Below are 25747 nucleotides of genomic sequence, written 5' to 3'. Positions count from 1 at the left end.
CCTCGCGTGGTCGCAGAACCACTTTGTAATCCTGCCGCGGAAGCGGGGGTGGTCGTCTTCGCTTTGAATGCAGTCTAGGGTTGAGAGAAGCTGGGCTTGCAACGCCATCGTGGCCTTCCGGCACTAGTACACGCTTCGATTTGCGGTAGTGCACCGAAAACCAGAGCATGGGTATATCTTGTGACAGACTTACATATCATGCTAGATTTTTATACTGCCATGGCCATTCCTCTGTGCTGAAGGTACAAGCTTTCTGTGAGGAGCGTTTCTTTGACGGCCAGCTTACCTGTAAAACTGTTTAAGTTTTAAATTCCCGAAAACACGCCGATTTTTCAAGCTTATTTTTCACACTCTTGCGCAGCACGAGCTACCATGCGGCCATTTGCAACTAGGGTAACCTGTGCAGTGATTATTGGTTTCCTTGCACTGGGGTCGACCACAGCGCAATGTGAGTCAATTCTTCGCCTTTTGGTTTCTTTATTGTACATAAAACAAACAGAAGTTCCTGGTCAAATACTTAACTTGCACGTTATAGCAAAACGGACGTCTCCTGTGAAAATCTGATAATTTTATTTCGCTTTTACAGGCGAGTCTGAAGGGACAGGGAATTGCACTACGGGCAAATTTCCAGATCTACTTGGTCTCCAAAAGGTAGCGTACAAAGTGCCCATTTCTGGGTGTTTTCACGAGAGTGAAGACAGTGGTGTCCGGTCGACATCGTTACTTCTGACAAAAATGTGATGTATAGTTCCTCGTGCAGGGGGAAAACATACCTGAAGTGATTTTGCGGAAAAACATTTGCCCTAAAAAAACTGTGGTTGTTTTCTCTGTCATAGGAATCGGTAAAACACAAAGTGAAATGTGCAGCGAAATCTGCAGCTGAGCATGGTTTGCGGTTCGGCGGCTGTCTTTTGGGTGCGCTTGGCGAGCGACGTCCTGCTGGCGGGGCTCTTCGGCAAAGGTGTCATGGCGTCATTTCCGTGACGGATGTGACGTCAGTGAAATCTTGGTGTATCGAGGCACAGAACACTTTCGTGTTAAAATGTAAAACCTGAAAACGAACAACCCGGAGTATAACGTACTCTTTAGTACTAAAATTGCTTCCCTGCAAGAAGACCCTGTGTGTAGGGGTGCACCCTTTACAGGCCGTTTGCTTCATTCTACTGGCGTCACTTCCGTGACGGATATGACGCAAGTGAATTCTTCGTGAATCCCGGAGTAAAACACTTTCGTGTTAAAAAAAATCCGAAACTTGGCTCGGGTCACTGGGGCATTTGGCTGCTCGCGGACAATTTGAAACTTCTATCACTGTAAGGTCGCAAACACATCAAGCATACTTTGCACGTTTTGACGCGTCGACGTCGACCCCCGTTGACGCGCGTTAGCGCGCGTCGCCAGAATGCATGGAGACGCGAGCTGACCCGCCATTAATGTCGATGTCTATGCTCGCCACATAGCGCCAACTCAGCGCCAGGAAGCATCGGAAGGCGGGCAGCAGCGTCCGGGTTTCTTGTCCATCTCGTGGTTTGCGGTCGTTCCTTTCAGCAGAAAGCAATAAATTTCTTTTTAACTTGCCGCAATGGGCTGCCTTGAGACAAATTGTAAGGTATTTCTGTTCGAAAGCGCGCATTTCATCCATGGCTTGCTTGACCTTCATCGGGGAAAGTGGCAATTTGCGATAACGTTTCGTTAAGTAAATAAGGGAGCTCCGGTTACATGGTTTGTCGTATTAGAATGATGGGGCTTGTCTGCAAAATCGGTGCGTAACGAAGAAGTGTTATCAACGTCAGAATTATATCGGCGCAATTCATTCCATTCGTGGCTATCGTGAGTTCAGTAGGGAGAACGGGGATGTGCAATATTTGTTATTGACTTAAATAAGGGAGCTTTAGTTACATCGCTGGTAGCGCTGGTATAATTGGCCTCGCCTCTTATATCGGTGATTTAGAATTAAGCATGTCTCTGCCCGAATTTCTCAGATACGGCCGCAACGAAGCACACCCATGAGTATTCGTTGTGAACTTAGGTTCGTATATTAAATTTTTTTTGCCCTCAATTATATGCCTCCTGACTTGGCCGAGAAGTTGGGTGTCGGGCTTCCATTTTGATGGTCCATGGTTCGAATCTTGCCAAAAACTCGCCTTTTGTTTTGCGCTGAGAGTGTCACCAGCTGTTTTTTGCCAAGGTACACAAACTATAGGGTACCTTGCCTTTTAATCTACAAGTGACGTTCGACTCTAGCCTCAGTGGCAAGACAACGCTGAAAATTGTTTTGCTCACGCTTCGAATTCATGAAGCAGTCCGTAAATGCCATCAAGGTTAGACATAAGGTAGCAAAAAAACTAAGTTAGTCGAAGTGCGCTTTTGTTTATCAAGCTGTATGATTTTGTTTAGATTTGACGCTTTTGTTTATCAAGCTGTATGATTTTCTTTAGATTTGACGGTGATAACTTCAAATATATTTTGCGGCATTTCGAAATTGGTCTGGATACATTCTTACCAATGAGTAAGGTATACTGCAAGGGAATTTTTTATGGCAAATCTAGTGTCCTGACTATTGCATTTAAACAATTGAAAATACCGGCTCATAAATGATAAAAAAGAATCATAGTAACAGCGCTAACGACACGAGACAAAGAGAAAAGGGCACAAACAGCGCCGTGTTTGTGCCATTTCTCTTTGTCTCGTGTCGTTAGCGCTGTTACTATGAATATGTACAAACTAACCCAATCTTCTGTAATAAAAAAGAAACTTGAAAAGAATGGCAGAGTTCATAAAATTGTGTCCACCAACGCGCGTCGACACACCGGCTGACGCGTGTCTTCGCCGGTATAATTTGGTTACCTGCGCTCTTGTGTGTGTCGGCGCGGTGCCGCCGAACGACGCCGACGCTCGCGCGACACGTGATTTCGCGTCCATGTGCTTGGGCCTTGAAACAGAAACTACTGCAGCCATTGCCCTAGTTTTTTCAATGTAAGGACATTGTATATTTTCAATTGATTTGAGAGAGAGAGAGAGAGAAAACGCTTATTGTTAGAGCATTTACGGTGTTCTTGTAGGAGTGGCTCCCTCTTCACAGGAATCCATGAGCTGTCTCAGCAGCGGCTGCCCTCTCGATGAGCAGGAGCTGGTCCGAGAGGCAGGCGCTGGACAGCAGTGCCTCCCACTGCTCTGGGGGATTTGAAATGCGGGGAAGTGGTGGTGGGTGCATGTTTTTTCGACACTCTAGGATGATATGTCGTAGTGTACCAGGTTCTTGGCAGTATTTGCATTTTGCTGGATACTGGGTGGGGGATATCCGGTGAAGCCTAATTGGATGCGGGAAGGTTTTGGTTTGTAGGAGTCTAAGTGTTGTTTCTTGAGATTTCGTGAGGTTTGGGTGAGGTAGCGGGAAAGTCCGTCGATTAAGCTTGCAATGTTGTGTTATTTCGTGGTACGTTAGAAGAGGTACAGGTTTCTCCACATCCTCCGAGGCCTGGTCGGCAAGTTCTCAGGCCTTTTGGTGGGCAAATTCGTTGCCCTCCATCGAAGCATGTGCAGGCGTCCATACAGTCCTCATTTTTCTGTCAGGCAATTTGGTTGAGAGCATGCGGTGCGTTGCTGGTGCCACCCAACCCGACCTGAAGCTCCTGCACGCTTCCTGGGAGTCTGTTATGACCACCGTGGCTTCCGTCTGCGTGAGGGCCAGTGCCACCGCTAGCTCCTCCGCTTCTTTGGTTGATGCGGTTAGTACGGTGGCACTGACAAGGAGCTCTGTCTTTGTAGTGACTACCACTGTCTTTGCTCTTCTACCACGGATTGTGGCTGCATCCGTGTAGACCGTTTCCGGGAGGGTGCCGTATTTTTTGTTTAAGGCTTTCGCTCTAGCTTCTCGTCGACCGCTGTGGTGAACCGGGTGCATGTTATTTGGCAGTGGGGACGTGCTCGTGTTTGGCTTGCGAACCAATTGCTCTTAATAAAAATTGCGAAATTGGAAGAAATTTTGAAAATTTCCCGAATGTTGGGCCTTTTTTCTCTGCATACAAGCAAGGTAGGTAGTTCAAATTTCTGAGTGTTATTTTTCTATTCTTGTTCAACCTTCGCGCCTTATGTGGTAAAGATGGTTCAATTAAAAAAAAAACACTGTGCTTTAGCTAGGTAACGCGTTTTGGTATATTTTTGAAAGCCATTTAAAAAAGCCGATTTTTGATTTTTTCCTAAACTTTGACAAAGTAAAGCCAAGGTTTCTCTCTATCAGCAGCATCAAGAACATGAGTAGCTATTTTGTTTATTTGCAGCTAAAAAGCGCCAAATATGGCTTCGTTAGCAGTATTGCGGTGTCAGACTCAGGTGGTTTATAGGAAGCTTATGTCCGCAATGTTGGCAGAGAAATGGCCGTTACAGAGAGAAAGTTATTAAGGAAAGATTGCGGTGAGCATTCTGTCTTGAAAGTGGACGTGTATAGTGTACTTTGAACCTAAATCTCGTGTTGAAGCTCCTGATTCCGAGCCAATGTTTGGTCGTGCTAATAATTATCGACTGGTCGCGCCCCAGTTGTGCAATTCGAGGCCTGGTTTTTTTCAAGACCGATGGGCTTGAAATGATTGCCTTAATGTTTTGGATGAAACACAACTGAGCCATGGAGTGATACAAAAATGTCTGTAATGAACAAAAACTGCTTTAGTTCGAACAATGTTCATTTCAGTTGTCTGATCAGATAGTCGCGCTTTCTTCAAACTTCGGGAATAGCCCCCGTGTGAAATTGCTTGTTCACTCAAAATTTGAGTCCGCATGAACTGGTTCCCAATTATCTCTGTGGCCCTATATGCTGCTGCAGAGCACTTAGCACCGACGAGGTCGTGCGACTTCACTGTCTTTCGTTTTAGCATGAAGAAGGAGGCTGCGAGGTTGATCCAAGTAGCTAATAGCGGGTTAGCGGCAACCAAAGCGTTTTACAAGGTTATAGTCCCAGTGCGGCAGCCGTATAGTGACCTTAAATACAAGCCATGATGTACATTCTGGTTAGTCGGCTGAACGGGGTCTTTGTTTCCGTGTCCACATGCTTTACGCTACGGAAGTTCCTTCTTGGTACAATTTTTTCTTATACCCTCTTAAATAATCAGCACAAAGCACGCGCTCCTCACCGCTGTTGGGCTGTTAGCCTTTTTGGGTCGTGGATGTGTGTGAATCGCTGAGGCGATAAGGCAGAAACTGTTGCTTTTTGTTCAAGACGCGTCCTGTTATCCCTCATGGCGGTTAAGGTCCTGGTTTTATGCTTTGCTTGTTCCTTTTTGTTTTGCTGGAAAGGATGATATCATATCTTACTGAGAGTAGGCGGGAAGCTCAGCCACCATCCTTCAGTACTTGGTTATTTCCGCCGGAACACTTCTCCCGACGCTGCAAGCTAGACTCAGGTCGCGCATAGCCGATGCTGCCCGGTCGATGCCGACAGGTCGGGATCTCATCTTACCAACTGCGTGTATGCCAGTGGGTCTATACACAGAGAGCACACAAAATCCCTGAGCAGTGCAAGAAGAGATGCATCCGGGAGGGCGAGTAACGCTAGCTTGGACGATCCACTTGCGGTGCTTTCCTAGAACAGGTTAAAATGCTGGGTACTTTTCATACGCTTCCCTTTAAGAAAGCGTGCTCACCGCAATGTTTATTTAATTATTTTCTCTTAGTAAAGGTCACTTCTCGCCCTATGTTGCAGTCATAAGCTTCTTACAAACCACCTGAGTATGTCACCGCAATACTTCTAACAAGGACATATTTGGCGCTTGGTAGGTGCAACAGAACAGAAATAGTCACACATGTTTTTGAAGTAGGCGATAGAGAGCAACCTTGGCTTTAATTTTTGAATGTTCGTAAGAAATCGAGGATGGCCTTTGTCTACTTGGCTTTCAAAAAATATACCCAAAATGAGTTACCTAGCTGCAGTACAGTACTTTTGAATATTGAAATGTCTTGACCACATAAACTAAAATTGGTACGAAGATTGAGCGAGATAGAAGAATAACACTAAAAACTCCGAGTTACCTACCTTGCTTGTATGGAAAAAAAGGCCCAACATTTGGGCAATTTTCATAACCTTTTTCTTATTTCGGAATTTTTAACAAAGAGGTTCGCTCTGCAAGCCAAACAGGAGGAAATCTTTTAAGAATATGCAGAGTCCTTACATAGAAAGAAATGCGGTGATAGATGCAGTAGTTTTTGTTTAAAATGGCAGTAGTTTCATATTTTCCGTGATCCCCGCAATGGGCCAGTGACCCGAGCCGACTTTTTAGGGATTTTTTTTCAGGAAGAAAATTTTTTCCCTACGAGATCATTTCAAGCATGTTTTCCCCTAGATATATATAAAATTATTGTCAAAATTAAAGATGTCGACCGGACACGCCTGTCCGAATTTGTTCAATGGTACTCTTTAACGGTTTAACTGTTGTTTCACTAAAAACAGCCACCTTCCTACATTTTTACAGTTACGTTGTACAATTCCGGGATTCGGCTGAACTAAATTTAAAGTTAGCCAAGCACAGCATGCGGAGAGTGAGAGCCTCGTCACTATGGTGGACTGGATGGCGGGATCCGGATTGGCGCTTTAAGCGGGCCATGAAGACAAAATACAAGTTTGTTTTATTCGAAAGATTTAGTGTTCTATAGGGCCCCAGCCGGCGGGCATTTTTTCTCCACTTTCTTTTTGTCTTTCCAAATTCTTAGTCTGTTTAAATGACCTGCTACATTCCCCCCTCTGCTTTCAGAGATTTTCTTGACTGCCAACCCTTGCACACACACACACACACACACACACACACACACACACACACACACACACACACACACACACACACACACACACACACACACACACACACACACACACACACACACACACACACACACACACACACACACACACACACACACACACGCACACGCACGCACACACACACGCACACACACACGCACACACACGCACACGCACACACGCACACACACACGCACACGCATACGCACACACGCGCACACACACACACACGCACACACACACACGCACACACACGCACACGCATACGCACACACGCGCGCACACACACACACGCACACGCACACACACGCACGCACGCACATGCACGCACACGCACACGCACACACACGTATGCATATGTACACGTTCCTGTCCTAGGGGATGGCTAAGGACACCTAATTGATTTTTTAGGCTTTAAAAACCAATTATTGCTGCAGAGCTGTCGTTGATGCTTTCTTTACTCGAGCATTGTTTCCCTTGCCATTATGGTTACGTTACAGCTTCGTAATTTCGTTTGGTGTCAGATGTTGTGAACAATAAATTGAAGTGAGGAAAGAAATATCCTTGATAATGGGTTACCTGATTTTTTTCTTTTTTTTAGTGCCTGCCAAAATCATGGGATATATGCAACGTAAAAGAAGTAAGTTATTTCAAGAAGTTGTTTGTCTACACATTCGCTAAACTTGTCAAATTTACACACATGGCGAAGCGGTTAATCATTTTCACGTAATTTACTTTTAGCGGCGGAAGTTTGTAAGCTTTGTAGGCATTCTTAAGAAACTGAATACACGTTTTCTTGATTTGAAAATTGCCACTGAAAAATGGTTAGTGGTTTAGCACGTGTAATGGATACAAGCGGCAGTGACCATTCATTGAATCGGGAGCCAGGAACTTAAAAGAGGGCTGACCTCTTCCGAGAAAGTGGGACAGTGGGTGCAGGGCTGCAACAAGGATGTTGACAGTCCTGCTCTTGTTGTCAATGACGAGCTCGTTTTGTATTGCTACTGTCTCTATGGCAGCGTGCGTGTTGCCTTTGGGAGCCATAGTGCTCGCGGAGGGGTAATTATCGATGGAAGGGGGTACGCAATGCTCATATATGTAGTAGTAAATTCGTGCTTATGGGTGCAAGGGTATCTATGACCAAAGAGTGCCAGACTCTTCAGTTGTATTTCGGTATGAGGCTCAGGTATAAAATATGTACGAGATCAGTATGGTATTGCCTAAAAATGTGTAGATGGATGTAGAGTTGTAGAGTTGACTGAAACATGAAGATGCTCTTAATGATGGATAAAAGAGGATTGTGACTGAGACGTGACATCGCCTGCAGCGGGGCTCCCTGTGCACACAAAAGAATCACTAGGACCTCCCTCAAGGATGAGCGGCTCTCAAGTAACGCCCTGTACGATCATAATGACAGAACAAATCAATCCGTCAGGGCGGTACTGTAAATTTGAGAGGCCAATATATAGTTCGTACCTGATCTGTAGCCGTTCGTGAACCTCCTCTGAATTTTTTTTTGCCATGAAACTTATTATACAGAATTTGGCAGTGAGAAAGACAAAACCTTAAGCCTTAGATTATAAATTTGACTCCAACCAACACGTTTTCCTCGTTTGTTTATATTTGTGTCACCCAAAAAAGTTTTGTGTTTAGCTTGCGCTTGGAAGTTCTGTTCGTTGCAGCCTCCGTATTTCTAACGTGACCAAAATGACAAAAGAATCAGGAAATGCCGTTGCTGTACCTTCTAGTTGACATAAAATAACCTGCCACAATGTTCATACACTAACACTCGGCGTAGCGCTTCGGGAGATGAACCGCAGCGCGCAACATGTCACAGCTAATCTGAAAAAGAATAACACGAGCTCCAAGTATACTTTCGACTTCATTATTAAAACATAAATCAAAGGATGGGCAAAGTACTCCCATTTGCTGTAAATCATTATGCTTGGTCAGTTCAGTGTGGCGTGTAGATTTGTTAGGAAATAATTAGCTGAAATCAAAGTTTCAGAGGAATCTCGCAGAATATTTTTCCCTCTAATGACGAAAAAACCCAGAAAAATCCAATGAGTAAACCAAAAATGTTTGCTTAACAACTTGTTTTCTTGTTAAGTTAGAACGGAAGCTAAACGTGTTGGAGTGTAGTTAAAGTGAAGTGAAGTGAAGTGTTGAAGTGAAGCGTTATCTTAAATGACACCTACGGTCTTCGTTGTTGAACGTCTAAGTTATGGGCTTGACAAGCTGCGCTTTCTTTTGCAGACGGAACTGGACACACGAATTGATAAACTTGCCGATGTAAGTGTCTAACACAAATAATAACAGGCACTTCTACCTGCGTGGTCCACGCAGCAAGACAAGCTTAACATGTCACTATAATAGAGAGGATGTCTCCTAGCAATTAATAGTGCTAAAGGATGGTTGGAAAAATGGAAGTTAAAGCTTAAACCGCAAATCATCAAACAACGATGAAGCCTAAATCAAAATCACGAGAGGTTAATTTAAGACCTTCAGTAATCATATAAAAAAAATTAGTCGTATTGTTATAGGTGAATGTGATTGGTAATCCTCGAGCGGGGCAGGGCCTCCTGATTAATGTAATGCCTTCAGGCCTTTAAGGAGCAAATAAATGAAATGAAATGACATGAAATTAATCTTGGTCAGCCTGTTTTAGCGTTCCGTTATACTCTTTTTTGTGGGTTTTCGGGCTTTCTTCGTTATTTGTTATACGGATATAAGAAGTACGGTGTGTACACTCAACCCTGTTATCACGAAGTTCAAGGGGACCGAAAAAAACAACTTCGAATTAACCGAACTCCAAATTCAACAAGAAGCACAATAACAGAATTTACCTTAGTCCGTAACACGCCTCCCTTCTTGATTTTGTTCCGAATCTCAACTTTTAGTCGGCAGTTTGAACGTACGCCGTGGTTTTCCATGATAGTTCAGACTGATCGCTAAATCTGTAGCCTCAAGCGTCCACCACGTAAACTACACACGCAGCTGTGCGCAACAAAGAGGGTAAGGACATCAACAGAAACAGAGAGATGCGTTTGCTGGCGCTCGTCTGTGCTGTCGTTCCGCTTTACGACTGTGCGCTGCCCCAGTTGCGATGGCGTCGACATAGTGCAGAGCGCGGTGGTGTTTGGACGTTTAAAAGTTGCGGGCGCCTTGATGATTTATCGTATTCGGTTTTAGCTTAAAATTATCCAGCGATTTTGTGTTTCGTATTGTCTGTAAAATTGGCGGGAGCGGAACATCACTTCCAACTATCAGAAAGTTTGCATAAGTTACTTAAAATTATGGAGAGACGACTGTAATTTGATCACTCTGTGTTATATGATGGCCCCGTCGAAAAGCCTACAGTAGCATCTAAGCATTTAACTGGCTTTAGACAACAATTCACTTACTATTTAGCATGATTAAAAACGGTGAAATTTCGAAACATCACTCTTAAGCCAAGAGAATTGATGTTTCGTGAGAAATCCGACTATTGCGTATGTATTAAGACAAACAAACTAAAGATGTGTAGATTGGAGAATGAACTGCGGTGGTGTGAAACATTCTGCCCCCGAAGCTGTGCCTTTTATTCGCCGTACCTGCAGATATTCCCGGTGAGTCATCGGCTGGTATCATACTGTTCAACAGGATACGGGAAAAGCAGAACGGGAATAAAGAATTTGAGTTTCGAGAGATGGACATGGCGTTATTGCTTTCACCCTTTGCGCGTAGATGCAAAACTCCCCAAGTTGGCAGTAATTGTTTAAATGGGTCCTGAAATACCTTCCGCCGATGCATGGATGTACATGTACACAAATAAAGCAATGTATTTGCAGTCTCCTCCCGCAAGAATTTCGTTAAACCGATGAGTATTAGCTGAGAAATCGCAAATCAAAAACCGCGCATTATCGTCGCTCCGCGTTTCCTCCTCCTTTCGACTTCTCTCCACTGTTGACGGCGCGCGAGCCTTGCCTCCCATGATGCTGCGCTCCGCAGCGGTGACGTACTTCCGCTATTGCGCTGCTCAGACTGTCGTCTGCTACGGGCAAGCTTTGTTGACACCATAAATCCCGCACTCCGCTCAAGGCTGGAAAAGCGAACGAAAAATCTGGCCGCATGTATGCGGCGGCCTGGCCTTGCCCTTCGCGGTGTACGTTGCTGGCGGCACATTACTTTTTATCGGCGGCGAACTCGCAGCCGCACGGTGAGGGTCGTGCGCTGGTTCCCTTGATGCACCGCTCACTGTTTATCCAAAAAGCGCCGTATCAGATGTGGCCCCGCTGGTGCCGGGTTTATTTTGCGGCGGTGGTAATTCCTGCCGGCGGCATGTGAAAAAGTCATATTAAACCGATACAGAACCCATGCACAAAACGCTTCAATCATGTGACCAGTTCAGCTTGGGACGCGTGGTGGAGAGCTGCAACGTTGGCAAAACATGCTCCGGCGCGGCTCTGGGGTTTCTAGCGCTGGAGCGAACGCCATTTCTTTGATAATCTCAAACATCGGTTGCCTTGGCAACAAGGCAAAAAACGCTCCAGAAGTAAGTTACAGTTGCGTGATCCTGGTTCAGCTCGGGGCCCCACCTCGCGACATGTGGCCACTACAGGTGTACCACTCGCTCTCATTGGGAAGTGCGAGATTCGTTTGGCATTACAGGGGGCGATGGCGTGTGCGTTATGGACGCCTTTGTTTCGCGATGAAATGCGACATTGTGTTTCTGCGGGTGGATAGTGCTTCCCATGGTCCGGATTATCTTTCTCGAGCGACGTACGACTCAACCTCGCATGGGGTATGTGCAGTGTGCGTGGCTAAAGCCATCGGCTTGTGCGCCAGAGTTAAGTGACTTGCTGTTCGTCCCCGCAAAGCGCGCGCGAGGTGAGTACTGAATTTACGACGGGCAGGAGGCAACCCATCCTCTGTAAATCGTGGTTCAGACTTTCAACGCATGTTGTGACGTTGTGTTCGTTAGAAACGCATCTCTGGATTGTTTTGAAGTTGAATAAAATGTATGCGTCAATCCCGGGCATTTGGCTCAGGGCGTTCTCTGCGATTGCACGAAAGAAGTGCCACGGGGCTTCAACGCTTTCTTTATGAAACGTACTCAGGTAACAGAATATCCATGTCGTGTTATGGCCGTGTTGCATTCAATACAAACGGTTAAGCGTTTGTTTTACACTTGTTTCGTTTGTCGTAAAATGCCCAAGCACTCCGGCACTCCGCTGGCAGATCAGCCGGCAAGCCGACGCTGAGCAGACGACTCATCTCTTTGCCGGAAGTGCGTGAAAATGCCGCCCAATAGCAGGATGTCTAGCTCATGACGAACATCTGGGAATCGATGATGTATACATGTGATGATGGCTGCGTCCAAAAACACGAAAGGAAGGGTGAGTAAAAAATGACAAACTTTGCAACAAAAGTGTGAGCTTTCGGCTGCGCGTAAAAGAGTAATACTTGGCACAGAGGACGTTGACGACCCAATCTAACGGTTGCGCTAGTTCATTTAGTGGGCTCAAAATGCCTTTCAGGGCCCCTTTAATTAGACTTGCTTCTCAAATGTAGGATAGATTAAGCACCTTGAACTCTTATATCGAAACTGTTCGCCTTTTCCTGCGCACTAAATGACGCCATCATGTGATGACTGCTGACGGAAAAGCTTTACCGATAAACGGATAGGCCGAAATGTAATTTATTAATCGCAGTTAGTCAGGCATTCGGCCTTTCTGTTATCCCAAGCATGCATAAGCAGAGATGCGACTGATACGTCATAGGCCTACAACCTCCTAGCAACCCGTTTTCATTGTAGGATACAATGAATTGAAAGACGGGATTGGAAGCATCAGCTTTAACAGCAGAGCTGTTGGAGAACTTAGTTCCGTCGTCGAGCGTTACTAAGGGAACTCAGCCCAGTGGAGCGCACGTGAGCGTGCGCGTTATGAGGAGTGGCCGGCGTCGTCCAGGCTTGCCTGCGAGCGTGTGCCACGTTAGGAGCTTGCAAAAAGTACCAAGATACCGAGCGCACGTGAGCGTGCGCCTCGTGAGCAGCGCCTGGCGTCGGCCAGCTCGGCCTTCCCGAACTCTCTGCCCAGCGTTGGAGGCGTGATTTCTCGTGTGCTGTTCCCCTCGCCATTTCAGGTGCGTTCACGCCTGAAGTAGGGAGCACAGACGCCGAGTTAGCGAAAATGGTTGCCGCGGGTTCGAGCGCGTGCTAACGCGGTTCCCTTTGTAAGAGATGTGAAAGGCTGCCTTTTGAGAAATGGAGCCATTTTAGTGGAAAGTTCGGAAACCCATGTGAGGTGCAAGAGCCGGGTTTTCGACCAAGGGAGTGGGGCCGCCAGCTCTGCTGTTTCGCCAGCCTTGCAGCACTAGTACAAGCTGCGCCAATGTTTATACCCACCTTTTATAATCCCGCGATACCACTGTGGTTGCACAAATTAATTGCCTAATTACCTCCTCATCGTTCAAAGTCGTGTGTAAGTGGGTGCCTGCTGTTCCGTGGCTTCTAATACGGATCTCAGTATACGGTGCGTTGTACGCATAAGCAGCCTTTCACAAACAAACTCTACTTCTACGTAGCACTCATGAATGCCCATTATATTTCTTTCTCTTTTTGAGGGATTGCTTACTTTTATGTTTAAATCAACTGTGGTCACAATTCCTTCCTTTTACGACTTAATACAATTGCAAGCGCAGCAATCTCAATTAATTGAGACGTTTTTCTTCACCTTCGTTCGGGTACAAACTGCTTTAGCAGCAATAGCTAGTTTAGATATATAGTCCCGAAATTTTTAAGGGCGTGTCGACACTAGTTAGCACCCATTTCTGCAGAAAACACCCTGGTAAGTAATGGGAATAGAGCGTAGGCTGCTGCAGTTCGTTCTCGCAAATAAATGGCTCATTCGGCAAAAAAGATGGCAGGCTTTGATAAAAATCAGGAATTCTTCCTGATAAAGTCAGGAAGTCTTTGCGGGAAAAGCGCATATAAATTACTAAAAATCATAAACAGTTTTGTGTAGTGCGCTTCAGTCTCAATAAACACACTTACGGTTTATAACTGCTGTCCAGGTTGTGCACACTTAGAGTTGCTTCAGAGGACGGACTGCAGAAGGGGTCGTCGTGCGCGTATTAGACAACGTTATAGATATTTTCTAGAGAATAAGTCTAAATTCCTCAAGTAGTGAGGTGTCACTCCGACGTTTTTGTAAGAGCTGTCGTACATTATGAGGGAGGGCGTAGGAAACGACCAGCTGAATATCGACCCCGGGAGAAGTTGGGGCATGTCCATATTACACAATGAAGCTTAGGGTCACAGTGCGACTGACAAAAGGGGTATTTAGGCGGAGGGTAACAATCGAAATAAGTTCATTAATGGGTGATATCTGCGGTATAGGTCAAGTTAGACTTTGTTAGCAATGATTTCTCCGAGGCTACTAGGATAATTTAGGGAGGGAATGCTTTCTGATGGTGATGCGTCAAAAAGCATTTTACTATTCATGATTCTGTACGGTCAATATTATTGCGGCTTAATGGGAAAAGATGCACTCGTTCGCGCTAGAGCAAGCTCGTCGCGTGGTGAGACGGTGGAGGTAACCATGGGGGTTTGAACGCGCACTCACAGGCAGCAGTGAGCACAAGCTGGTTACCGAGGTTCTGTGGTACCCAGGTTGTGAGCCGTGGTCCGGACCATGAGGGCACGACCTTCTTTGTAGCGAAATGCTTGAACCATATGAATTATTGTAGTGGCTTCTTGAGTTGGTGGTTTCGGTAATTTAATAATCAAAGTGTGACTTGTGGGCTGGCGATAATACCGTATTACTGAGGTGCAAAGTGCTAGGCTACACCAGCCAATTTTATAGAAGGTGCAGCGATAGATTTTAGGGCTATATTTTACTTAATTTAGACATGGTCGGGACGAAAGCATTATTTTTAATTGGTGACTTGATTTTAGGTCGCAAGCATTACGTGGTCACGAACAAGCATTGTGAGGTCACCTAGTTGCATGTGTACGAGGGGACACCGGTGCTGAAGGGAGGTGGAATGGGGATTGTGGCTCTTCCTAAGGGGACCGCAGCCCATACATAGGTTAGTGTTCTGTAAATAACATGTGGAGGAGGAACATTGGCCTCACTGTTAGAGGATGAAGCTAAATCAGATGTTATTACGTTCTCTTGCAGTGCTTAACAGAATCGGAACCTTTCGAAAGGTTGAAGATTCTTTCCATGCATGGACTGAGAGATACCGTCATTTCTGCTTCAAGGATAGTTTTGTCGAAGTGTAAGTAACTGTTTATAGTTGTGTAAGTCTGAAGTTTATTAATTTTGTATCGTATATACACACTATTGCGCAGTCTCTCGAGACATAAACGGTTTCTGTAAACGTAAAACATAAATGAAGCAATCTTTTCAACTCACTGTAATTATAGTGGAACAGCTGACATTGGGTAATGCACATAAGAAGCAGTATAAACAAATCCACATTTTATTTCAATTGTAAACAGCAGCGTGGAAAATATACCCACTGGTTATTTTGAGAAAGAAGACAACCATAATATAATGACAGCGCCATGGGGAGTAAATCAAAATTTTATTGGTCAGTTGTATATCTTTGTCATGGCGTCAACTGGCTCTTGACATCTGCAAGAGGTTTTTTTGCGGACCGACCCACATCATGCTCGGCGTGAAAAAATAAGTCGTCCTTTTTCTTGATTATTGCTGGATTCCTTTTGCGTACAACAGGTATAGAGCTGTGTGTGGTCACCATAGACAAAGAGAAATTCCTGCGTGCACGTCGCTAACCACAAGCTGTCATTTATGGCGGTATCCTGAGATACCCAATATAGCGCAAATTCGCGCGGTTACCGGAAGGGGGAACCAGTTTTTGCATAAGTGTATTCTGGCTTTTTGCACTTTTTCGTTTCCAGAAAACTGATATGCAGCATCTACATCTACATCTACATCTACATCTACACCTACATCTACAACTAGTCTATCATCCCGGCTACAAGGAAAAGTACAGTGTGACGTCAAATGCATAAACATGTCTGAGAAGCAAGGTTAACCCAATAATTTCTATTAGTTTTAGCATGAGAAAGGCAATGCTCGCTGTATGTCTCCAGGGTAGAAGTCACAGCATATTTCAAATAAACACTTAATAAAACGTAAGGCACAATACCGTCATAAGCGGTGTCTAACCATTATGTACGTTTATTGGCTCATCTCTTGGCTGAGAATCCAACTTTACTGCCGTCTGGCTAAGGCTACGTAGTAAAACGTGTAGAAAAACTTCGCAACGTGTCACCGTAAGAATAACGTGGCGCTCCCAACGTCGGCGGCCGCACTAAAAAACAAGAAAAGCACACAATAAAGTGTAATCCCCTTAATAAAAGTAGGGCAAAAGGAAACGAAGGTGGAATAACAGTAAAATTTATTCTGTGCCACACATGGTTCCCGGTGGCAGTTTTATTTGCGGCGCTTCCACAAGTCTTTAAATTCTGCCGGCACGTGCTTACATACCCTATTGTTCGCAAGATTAATAAGTACATCTATGCACTTACTAGGAGGCTTGCCAAATGGGCGTTCAACTTGTCCGTAAAAAAAGTGGTTGATCCTTCTTGCATAGGAATCGTTAAAACATGAAAGGGAAATGTGCCTTCAGAGGAGCCATTGAATGCTTATTGTGCATACGTATGAACTCGCACTTCGCTATTTATATTTCGTCGGTATAGCACCGTTAGACTCATCAACTATAGACACTGGATTACACGCGCAGGAGCATTGTCTAAATCCGATTGAAACCCAACGGGCTCCCAAACCGTGCTAACGAAACTTAGCGGGTTGTCAGCTAATCGTTTGGTGGAGTTACGGTCCGCTACAGCGAAGGGAGCGTGATTTGCGGGTGTGCTTGGTGAGCGACGTCCTGCTAGCAGGTCGCTTGGCCCAAGGTGCGACCAGTTCGGTCGTGCACCGTGGTGTGTACGGCAGACGCTTGCGTTGCGACGAGCTCAGGGAACGCGAGAGACAGGGTTCGTAGTTTGGACCATGAATGCGTGAACGCGTTCCGCTTCACGCTGGGGTGTCTCCCGTCATACCAAATCAGTCAGGAGAGTGACATTCGCCAGTCGGCGTTGTTTCCATTCTGCCTCAATGCAACAGTTTTCTTAAACGGGGCCAGGGTGGAGGAATAAGAATAAGTTATTCCTCCATCGCGCACGGGGCCATTAGACCCGCAGAATAGGCGCCGGATTAACACCTGCTATACGCTGCCATATCGAGACGCCAACTATCGGTGCTCATTCGCGTCATGACGCACTACTTCGTTTCCCGCCTGCTAGACGGCAGCGCCATCCGAATGGAGAATGCTGTAGGGAAGGATATAAGGAGTGTTCGCGAAGCTTTTCAAGCCTGCGTTCACGAAAAAGTAATGTATATTCCTTCGTGTGACAATTTCCGCTTCTGTACTCAACCTCAAATCATTGATGATTGTTTTGTTTTGTGCCGGGGTGCGGTGTTTTTCTGGGATGTTTTGCAACAAACTGTTAAAACGTTCATGTTATACATGTTCACGTTCACGTTCATGTTCACGTTATACAATTTGGTTCTTGCCTTTTCGAGACGCTGCTGGAGTGCCCTATAATATAATTGTTGTGATGGGATTGTATAGCTTGTGGAAGTGCCGCATGACTGACAAGCACGGCGAACCCTCTCGCCCAACGAAGTCCATTTTTCGGGTTCAGGCTGCGTTGGTGCGGAACATTGATGCGGCGCAAAGTGACCCACCAGCATGGCTGCATCTGTTTATTTTAGGTGCTTCTTTTATTTAGGTGCCTTATTTTATTTTAGGTTTATTTAGGTGCTTATTTAGGTGCTTATCTGCTTATTTTAGGTGCAGTGGTGTGCCTCTTCTTGGAAGACTGATAGCTCTTTTAGGCTGTATTAAGGCTGTTTTCATGCAGTAAAGAAAAAAGTTCATAGCCCCGTTGGCAAAGCGTTACAAAGCTCCCGTTTCGGCCAGAGCGATTGTGGCCTCGAATCCTAGCGCCGCTGCGTCACTGCAACTTTATCTGGCGATATCATTTCTGTGACGGATATGACGTCGGTGAGGTTTCGCTGTACCACGGCAGAAAACACTTTCGTGTTAACATACGCTTGGAATCGCATGCTTGTTATTTAGTGTTCTTTAAGCGCACTGCCTGCTCCTGGAAGTGTTTTGTATTCATTGATCGAGCGAGGCTTGGCTTAAAAAACAGCTTTTGTGGTCCCAGCTTTAGTGCAGCCATTGACAGGCTGGGCTTTGAAGTTGCGGTCTTCTCGACGATGTGAATTTGCAGGCTGCCGGGGGCAAGAGTAGAGGTTGCACATCAGTTGCGACTTGAATTTAATTGAGAACTTTCCCTACGCACTTTCATGCTAACGAATGCTAGGAATTGCAAGCTAGTATTTACTGTTCTTTAGGCGCACTGCCTGACCCTGGAAGATGTGGAGGTGTGGCTGGCACAGGGCGAAGAGTCTTTCGCCGTCAAGGGCATTACCAGCGACGTTTTTAAGGGCAAACTGGTGATTCGAGCCCTGCAAACTGACTGCCTGTCCATCATTCGTGAAAAACTGCTCGTTGCTTCATCAGTCTGATCAGCTTGTTGAAGCAAGCGCTCTTCTCGCCCAGCCCGCCAATAGCGCTGACTATTCAATAGACAATAGCCCTGACTATTTCCCTATTACTTGCGACGTGATCACCACCGGGCGGGAATCGTACATTGCAGTTTACTATCGGGGAATAAAGGCTGAAAATAATGATGTAATATGAATTTAAGTGGGTTAAGGTGGACTGAGGTGAATCAGTGGAGTGATTTAGGTGGAATTAAATAAATGTGGGTGAATTAAGGTAAATTAAAGTGGTGTTAGTGCTCATAAATATTAACTAAGACAGAATAATGTAGAATGATATAGCTTAAGATGAATTTAGTTAGAAAAACGATTGGAAAATAGCGTGGCTGCGCTGTCGCAGGTGCAATTGCATATGCACGCTGCCTGTCAGAACTGCACGCTAAGCTTCGTATTGCAAGGTATGTATGTAGCAGTCAGATGTGCCCCAAAAAGTGTTTCGTACGTAAGTAGCGCCAATTGAATATGCAATTTATTACGACATAAAAGTGGGAATTGCACAACACGCAATGACACTTTTGTCATGCAATTACAGTTTTATGGTTTATTTGATCTTAGTATGTTGGGAAAAACTTCTGCTTGGTGTTTTTTCTCCAGCCGGACATGCACTTCTAGCAGCACTAGTGGGAGGCGGGCGCAAGAGCCGTCCGCAACGCCTAGATTCATCGTTGCAGCCAGAGGGATGCAGCTCCAACCACACAATAAATATCACTGTTCCTGAAAATCTACGAATCGAAGGGGTGAGTGCTTTACAGTGGAGTTATTTCTGCTGATAGATTATTATTTTTATAAAATGTGCAGTCTTTCGCTATTTTAGTTATTCTCGGTTGTTTAAGCAACTTTCGTGAAACACATGCACCAGTAGCGTACGCGGAGGTGTGGGCGAGGGGGCTGCAACCCACAGTTTCTGATGACGGGGAAGCGGGTAGAACGGAAGAAGGAAATAGCATTTGCTGTCAACAAATGGAAACTACTGGCAATTTTTTTTGGCGCAGCTGGGCTACGCCACACCTCTGGTGCGAGTTAGTAAGTTCACGTTCATAAAAAGTCGTCAGTTGGTGTGCTACGGGTTTCTATTCATCCGTCCCGTTTTGTTCGCGCTGTTACAACTTTTCATGTATGCAACGGCCACATGCGGCTTTGATGTATGTTCTCACCACAAAGATCAGCTATTTTGTTATTTTAGTGGGATTGACGATGGTGAGTGAACTTTATTGGTCTGAGACGAAAGTCCTGGTATTAGAGCACCCACCCGGCGGGAGGCGTCCTTAGTCCGGGATGCCTTGAACAGTGCTGGCCATCCGTGCCCTCTCCCTCAGTCGTCGCGGCTCTGAGAGGTCGAAGTTGTTCAGTAGCCCCACCTATTTGCTCGTAGGCAGGGTTGATGTTCAAACTTCAACTTCCGGTAACATAAATCGTATTAGTTCTAAGTTGTTAGAAATACGATATCCATTTCAAGTCAGATTCTTTTTCACATCTTTCAACAAGCATGTAGAGGCGTAAATAGCCTAATATGTCCAGAGGAGGATAAACCCGAAATTAGACACGTTTGATGCAATTCTCATTAAAGCTATCGTTCCGAATGTAAACAAAAAAACATTGCCGAATAAATCATATTATTGAGGCGTGGAGAAAATTACACACACACTGGGCTGTTCCTTGTTTTTGAAAAATAGGCATAAGTATAGAAAGGCTGGTCATTTCCGTGACACATTTGTAAGGGCTGTGAGTATTTCAATGCACCACTGTTGCACACGTTGAAGTTAACAGAAGGGGACAGCTCAGAGGAACTAAATAACTTATATAACCCATTAACGCATCTATTCGTCATTCCGCAGTGTGCTGAGCTGGCAGATACCTTTTGCAGTCTTTGGGGACGACATGATGTGAGTACCCGTCTGAAGCTTGCAATTTTTAAATGTTTTGATGGAAAAAAACCCGAAATAGGTGAGAGTAACCCATTAAGTGCATGATTGTTTTCCTGTCTTCTTTTGTTGCAAATAGATCAGCGTCCTGTCGGCCGTGCTCCTGTCCTCGCTAGTGGTAAGTGTGTGGTGTAATGTAAAAAATCCTCCCCTGTATGCAACAACCAACTCCACTTGTTGCAAATTTACTACGGAGAAAGATAGCAAAACATACTCGGGGATCCCACGCAATGGTGGGAATCGACATAAAGCAAAGCTTCTGACGCACACGCATCGGTTGAAATGGACTTTGGTGTGGCATTTTTGAGACTATTGTATTTCATAGTTAAAAAAACGTGATATAACATGATTAAGAGAATTGCCCTTTCTCGCCTTCATATTGCAAGGTGGCTGCCGGACAAGTGAAGCAAACCATGCACGGTTGACGAGGAACGCATTATTTACAGTTTGCCATGACAACTGGAGTAATCGCCGCGCCCCAGTGTTGACTTCTTTCGGTTGTGGTGGCAATGCTTTTATGGTTCTAAAATCTGGCTAAGGGAAGTCAAGAATACACAAGTGCTGCTATCAGCGATGCTCCGTGTGAGGAATTTTCCATTTTCGGAGAATTTTGCCTGTAACATAGGCCGAAAGAGAAAAATGGAATCTTTAATAGATGCAGAGAATATGAGGACCCGTGGAGCAAAACGGAAAAATAGTGTAACTAAACCGGACATCGCATCATTTATTACATTGTTTATTTGTAAAAGGTTCCCTTCAATTTTTTTCGGATCTATGTACAAATACCTGCAGCCGTGTTTTCACAAGCCACAAAAATCCAAGCCAGCTCCAATACAGCTTATAAAACAGGACGAAGCATATAGGAAAGAATACTCCATGGGAAAGAGCTAGTAATTAAGCATGAATCGGCCGTGGCTGAAGGGCTGAAGCCTGTTCGCATGCATTCCTGGGCAATGTACAAAAACGTATTTCGGGTGCGTCCCAGTCCGCGTCCTGTCGACAAGAGATGTCGCCAGCAGTCCTAGCGTTGTTTTAAATTACCTCAATTACCCGACAATGTCATGTTCATTTTCATATGGGCAGCTTTAACTTAGTGCTTTAGCATGTAGAGTATGCGCACCGCTTGGTGCAAAACTTGAAATGCATAGTCAAATGCTGCTGAATGCAGATGTAATGTTCACGCTGAAACTCTGATTCTCTAAACGGCCTCTGCTTCCGGAAGGCTACGTAAAGTAAACATATGTGGTGCTGGCTCACCCCTAAAATGGAACAGGAGCCCACGTAGAGATATACCAGGTGCAATAAGAAAATGCAGGGGAACTTGCAGGAAATTCTTGAAAAACCAGTAGGAAAAAATGCCGAAAATCAGGTATTTCTGAACACAGGAGTTCGATTTTTTTGGCCAGTGCGGGAAATCACTGACTGCTATTTAAGGGTGCGTAAATGCTCGCGTGGTATGTCGTCACACGTTTGATAAAATTACGCGATTTTATCCAGCCTACCTCGCGTGAAGCTCAAAAGGGCTTTCAGTTGTGCTCATAAATTACTTCGGAGCAGAGATAATAATTGAATATCTTTGAGCATAGAAATCGGAGCACATGTTGTGTGCATCAAAATAGTTAAGCGTTGCAAAGCAAAAGCTTTGACCTGCGCATGCATTTTATGCGAGGGAAACTCCCGTTCACATGGGAAAAAAAATGAGGCAGGCGGAACATTTTTTAAACGGCGATAGTCATTCTTCGTCTACGAAACGCGAAAATTTGGTTTGTCTGTGCGTTCCTTTCTGGCACCATGCCTACGGTAGAAGAACACGCTTATATAAGTGAAGCATTTCTAAACTACTATATATGGTGGTAATGTTCATAACTGTCAACGCTGTTGAGCGAAAAGAAAAAATTCGGCCAATGTGGGGGAAAACATCAATACATGTGCGATATTTGCAATGTTATTTTAATTAAAAATACAGGGCATCTTGAATTTGCGATAGCAAATAAGAAATACGCATTGAAAATACTGTTCTGACCTCAAATTACAAAAAGTGCTCGCTCGCGGCGCTTACTCATAACGATGTTCCAAGTTCAACTGTAACGAAAGCTCCCAGTCGGTGGCGCGAGGAGTGGAACGCGGCAAAATTGAATTGACTTGAGAAAACCTTCACTGTGTTTATTATGAGAGGAACGAAAGGAGAAGAAAAAACTGAGAGGCGGGCGGTGGATTGAAGAGAGGCATTTAGGTGTCAGGAGCGGTAGAGGACTATCGTCTTTCAGCGACATTTGCACCTAAGCGAGCAGATGCGCAGACAATATTTACGTAGTGTTTTTCTGATACATTTTTTGCAATGAACCTTTTATTTGCACGAGATGCAGGCTAATACTATGGCTTTCTTAATTCTACGTTGCAGTGCATTCTGAAAAATATTCCACGCATCGCGGCGTTAAAATTATTGAATAAGTTCACGTGCAACCTTCTGGAGAAAATGGGCCGTTTTCTTGCAAAAAAGAGGGTTGCGCCGCAGTTGGCACCTCTGCTTAATCTTGTCCGACTACTGCTAGACTGTAAGTACTCATCTGCTTTGTTTTGTTTGTTGCGTCAATCTTTGTCGACATACTTCCCATAATTATGTGGCATATCTTCAGTCAGGGAAAGTGGAAATATTTTCGGCGTTAATGACACTTAACAGCCTATCATGGTTTGCTATAGTTTTTGTGTTTCTCTGCGGCTATGTTTGGGCGCGTCATTAGTTGTCATTTATTTAAAATGGATAAAATTCAAAGGGAGACGTCTACTGAAAACTGCGATGACACCTGCACAGTCTTTAGAATAGCGTGATTGCGAAAGCATTATTGTGCGATTGCTGAACGTATTATTTCATTATCCTTTTTCGCTTAAGTCTTTTTTTCTCCTCTCCGTTACTGTGACTCGTCACAAACCCGCGCTCGAATCGCCCCGAAAAAAAGACATACTTTCGTACGCCACTAATTCATCCTTTTGAGAACGGCATGGTCCCATTACTTTCGTAGGTCTCCGCACATGCCCCTAACACAAGTTTCTGAGTGGTGGTTCCCATCAACGTATCCAGTAGGTCCTCTTTTAATCAGTCCGATTAACCGTGCTGTGGTGCTGCTGGATGTGCGGGATTGCCTTGTTTTCTGGAGTTCCCGGGTTCGACTTTCGCAATTCTTAAATGCGCATAATTTTCTTCTTAACTCAATTACGTTTCTTTACATTTTCATGGCCGGTTTTTTCCTATGCCGTTTGTAGCATGCGTAGGCGACGAATGTTTGATCTACCGAGCCAGCTGATGTTTTCGCATTCAAAATTGAGGTTCTTTCACTTTTCACGCTATTCAAGTAGAGCGATCAACAAAAAAGCGCTTCATTCAAAGAAAACTGAAGATTATTAAAAAAATGCAGAGTAAAATGAGAAGAATGACGAGTAAACGTATAGTTCACTTAAAAGCCAAAGTGATCTTCCGGATTTCTTCCTACCGAAGTAATTACCGCGCCCCAGTAACATCAGGAAATGGTCAATTTCTATTTTATTTCCCGATGTTTTGCAGCATTATTAAAATAAAAGAAGAACCGAGCTCAAGTAAATAACTTGAACCGGGTATCGACGATATAAATTCTCTGTGATCATAGAAAATAAACGTAGCTTGTTAATACCTTATACGGGTTAAGGACCTTACTGGCACCCAAGAAATGCTCCGCAAGTATGTGTATGCCGAGGCATTAGTTTTTTCGCTAACTCTTGGCTAAGAGCGGTAATATGGCATCGTTGAGTAGGCTGACAACGTATTTACGGCTGGTAGACTGCAGACACAATTATGAGTGCAGTTCACAATTAGGCGCTGGTCCGTATCGTTATGTGAAAGAAGGCAGCTTTAAATCCAGGGTGCATGCACTTCTGAAAAAAAAAAAAGCATTCGGTCTCAAAGTTTGGCTCCTAACTTCGTTCAAACTTTTCGATTTGGGGATAAGTACCCGGATGGCCACCGTGTAAGTTGAAACTGACTGACGCTACAGTTGCACGGATCATAAAGTACGCGGACGCGGTTGTGAATATAACTTAAGTACACTGAATGAAGTCTAAATAAAATTTTAAGAAAAAAGCGTATGCCAAAACGAGTCTTGTAGTAGTGATAAAAGGCGAAACAGCGGTTACATGCAAGTGAGAATATAATACAAAAACATTTTTTTGCTTACAAGAACTACAACTCTACTGCATATTATTTCTTTTTCAGGTGAACCGTACAGCCCCCTAAAAAATATTGCCGGGAGTACTCGGCTCGAGTAATAAAACTTCGTAGGCGCACAAGCAGAGAAAACTGTGCGTAAAAGGCAGTTTGAACTGAAAATAAAATATTATTTGATGACAGGGAAATAAAAATGACTGTGAAATAAACCTATTTATTAGGCAATGACAACGAGGAAGAATGAATGCTTATCGAGCAGACCAAATTGTGGTTCCTTTGTGGGAGGCCTCCTTTGTCCGGGGAGCCCTGCTCCTTTGCTGCCGGGCGGGCTCTGTTCGCCAGCCACTATTGGTCTGGTGAGCTGATCCTCGGAGGCGGCATTATAAGAACCCCACAGAAGCATTATTCGGCCCTGTGTGGAAGGGCAGAGAAATGAGTTTGTTTACAGCAACCAGGAGGAGGATGCGCAATTTCCGTTTATCTTGAGCAAAACTGGATATGGTGCAGCTGTTCACTCGCGCGGGGGACGTCCTCAGGTCAGCAAGTCCCTTGCACGTCAGCGAGCTGCGCCCACAAGATTAGCTGAGGCTGGCCCTCCGACTGCTTTGGGAAGGGGTTTTGAGAGGAGACTAATTTGGGGTGAGAGCGCACTCTGATACCATAGGTGAATAAAAAATTGGTGAGTAGATGACGTCGTTTTAAGAGAGACTGGCTATTACGCTACTGCAGTGCCGGTATTACTAAACAAGTGAGTACCTAGAACTACGTGCAATGATTCTTGAATTTTAAGACAAGAAGTTACGGAACACCGAATTATTAGATTCCACTTTCTGGTTTTTCCTTTGAGAGAACGCTAATGCTGGCTACCTGGAATAATTATCCTTGATATGAGTTAGTTTGTACTCATCAGAGTGGTTAATGTAGCGGTATCAGCTACTGTTATTGCGGAGGTGTGTTAGTCTAGGTGCGCACATATTTTAAGAGCGAAGCTCTTTAGCCAATGGTAGTTTTTCGTGTCCGCAGTTAAAAATACCAAGAGATTGCCGAGTGTGCGCGCGTGAGCGCGGGCCTTGTGGTGACCGCCCGGCAGTTAAGGAAACGAAGAAAGTGCCTAGCGTTCGTGTGTGCGTGCCTCTTGACGACCGCCCAGCGTCCCCTGCGCATGTTTGTCAAGCCAAGAATGCCTACTTAGAGA

At 44.8% G+C, this 25747-nt stretch overlaps 1 protein-coding gene across 2 annotated transcripts; it reads left to right on the top strand.

Annotated features, from left to right (window-relative positions):
* Positions 1-366: 366 nt before the first annotated feature.
* LOC144139045 (uncharacterized) lies at positions 367-24766 on the top strand. 2 transcript variants are annotated; one of them, XM_077671535.1, is made up of 10 exons: positions 367-448; positions 587-651; positions 7386-7424; positions 9041-9076; positions 14950-15049; positions 19030-19172; positions 20271-20318; positions 20437-20475; positions 22759-22912; positions 24601-24766. In XM_077671535.1, exons 1-10 carry the CDS (start codon positions 373-375, stop codon positions 24651-24653), a joined length of 753 nt encoding a protein of 250 aa, XP_077527661.1. In that variant the 5' UTR covers positions 367-372; the 3' UTR covers positions 24654-24766. The 2 variants fall into 2 exon arrangements, with proteins under 2 accessions (XP_077527661.1, XP_077527662.1); XM_077671536.1 differs by lacking the exon at positions 22759-22912.
* Positions 24767-25747: the final 981 nt, after the last annotated feature.

Source organism: Haemaphysalis longicornis, unplaced genomic scaffold (assembly GCF_048455015.1).
Source record: "Haemaphysalis longicornis isolate Haplotype H1 unplaced genomic scaffold, Haemaphysalis longicornis Haplotype H1 scaffold_5, whole genome shotgun sequence".
Taxonomy (NCBI): Eukaryota; Metazoa; Arthropoda; class Arachnida; order Ixodida; family Ixodidae; genus Haemaphysalis; species Haemaphysalis longicornis.
This window is presented reverse-complemented; position numbering and strand designations above follow the sequence as displayed.

Bases quoted from the DNA above. Each gene is read 5' to 3' on its own strand.
- LOC144139045 (XM_077671535.1), top strand. From the start codon at position 373: ATGCGGCCATTTGCAACTAGGGTAACCTGTGCAGTGATTATTGGTTTC. The intron at 19,173-20,270 runs GTGAGTGCTTTA...GTCATTCCGCAG, and splicing joins AAAATCTACGAATCGAAGGG to TGTGCTGAGCTGGCAGATAC. The intron at 20,319-20,436 runs GTGAGTACCCGT...TGTTGCAAATAG, and splicing joins GTCTTTGGGGACGACATGAT to ATCAGCGTCCTGTCGGCCGT.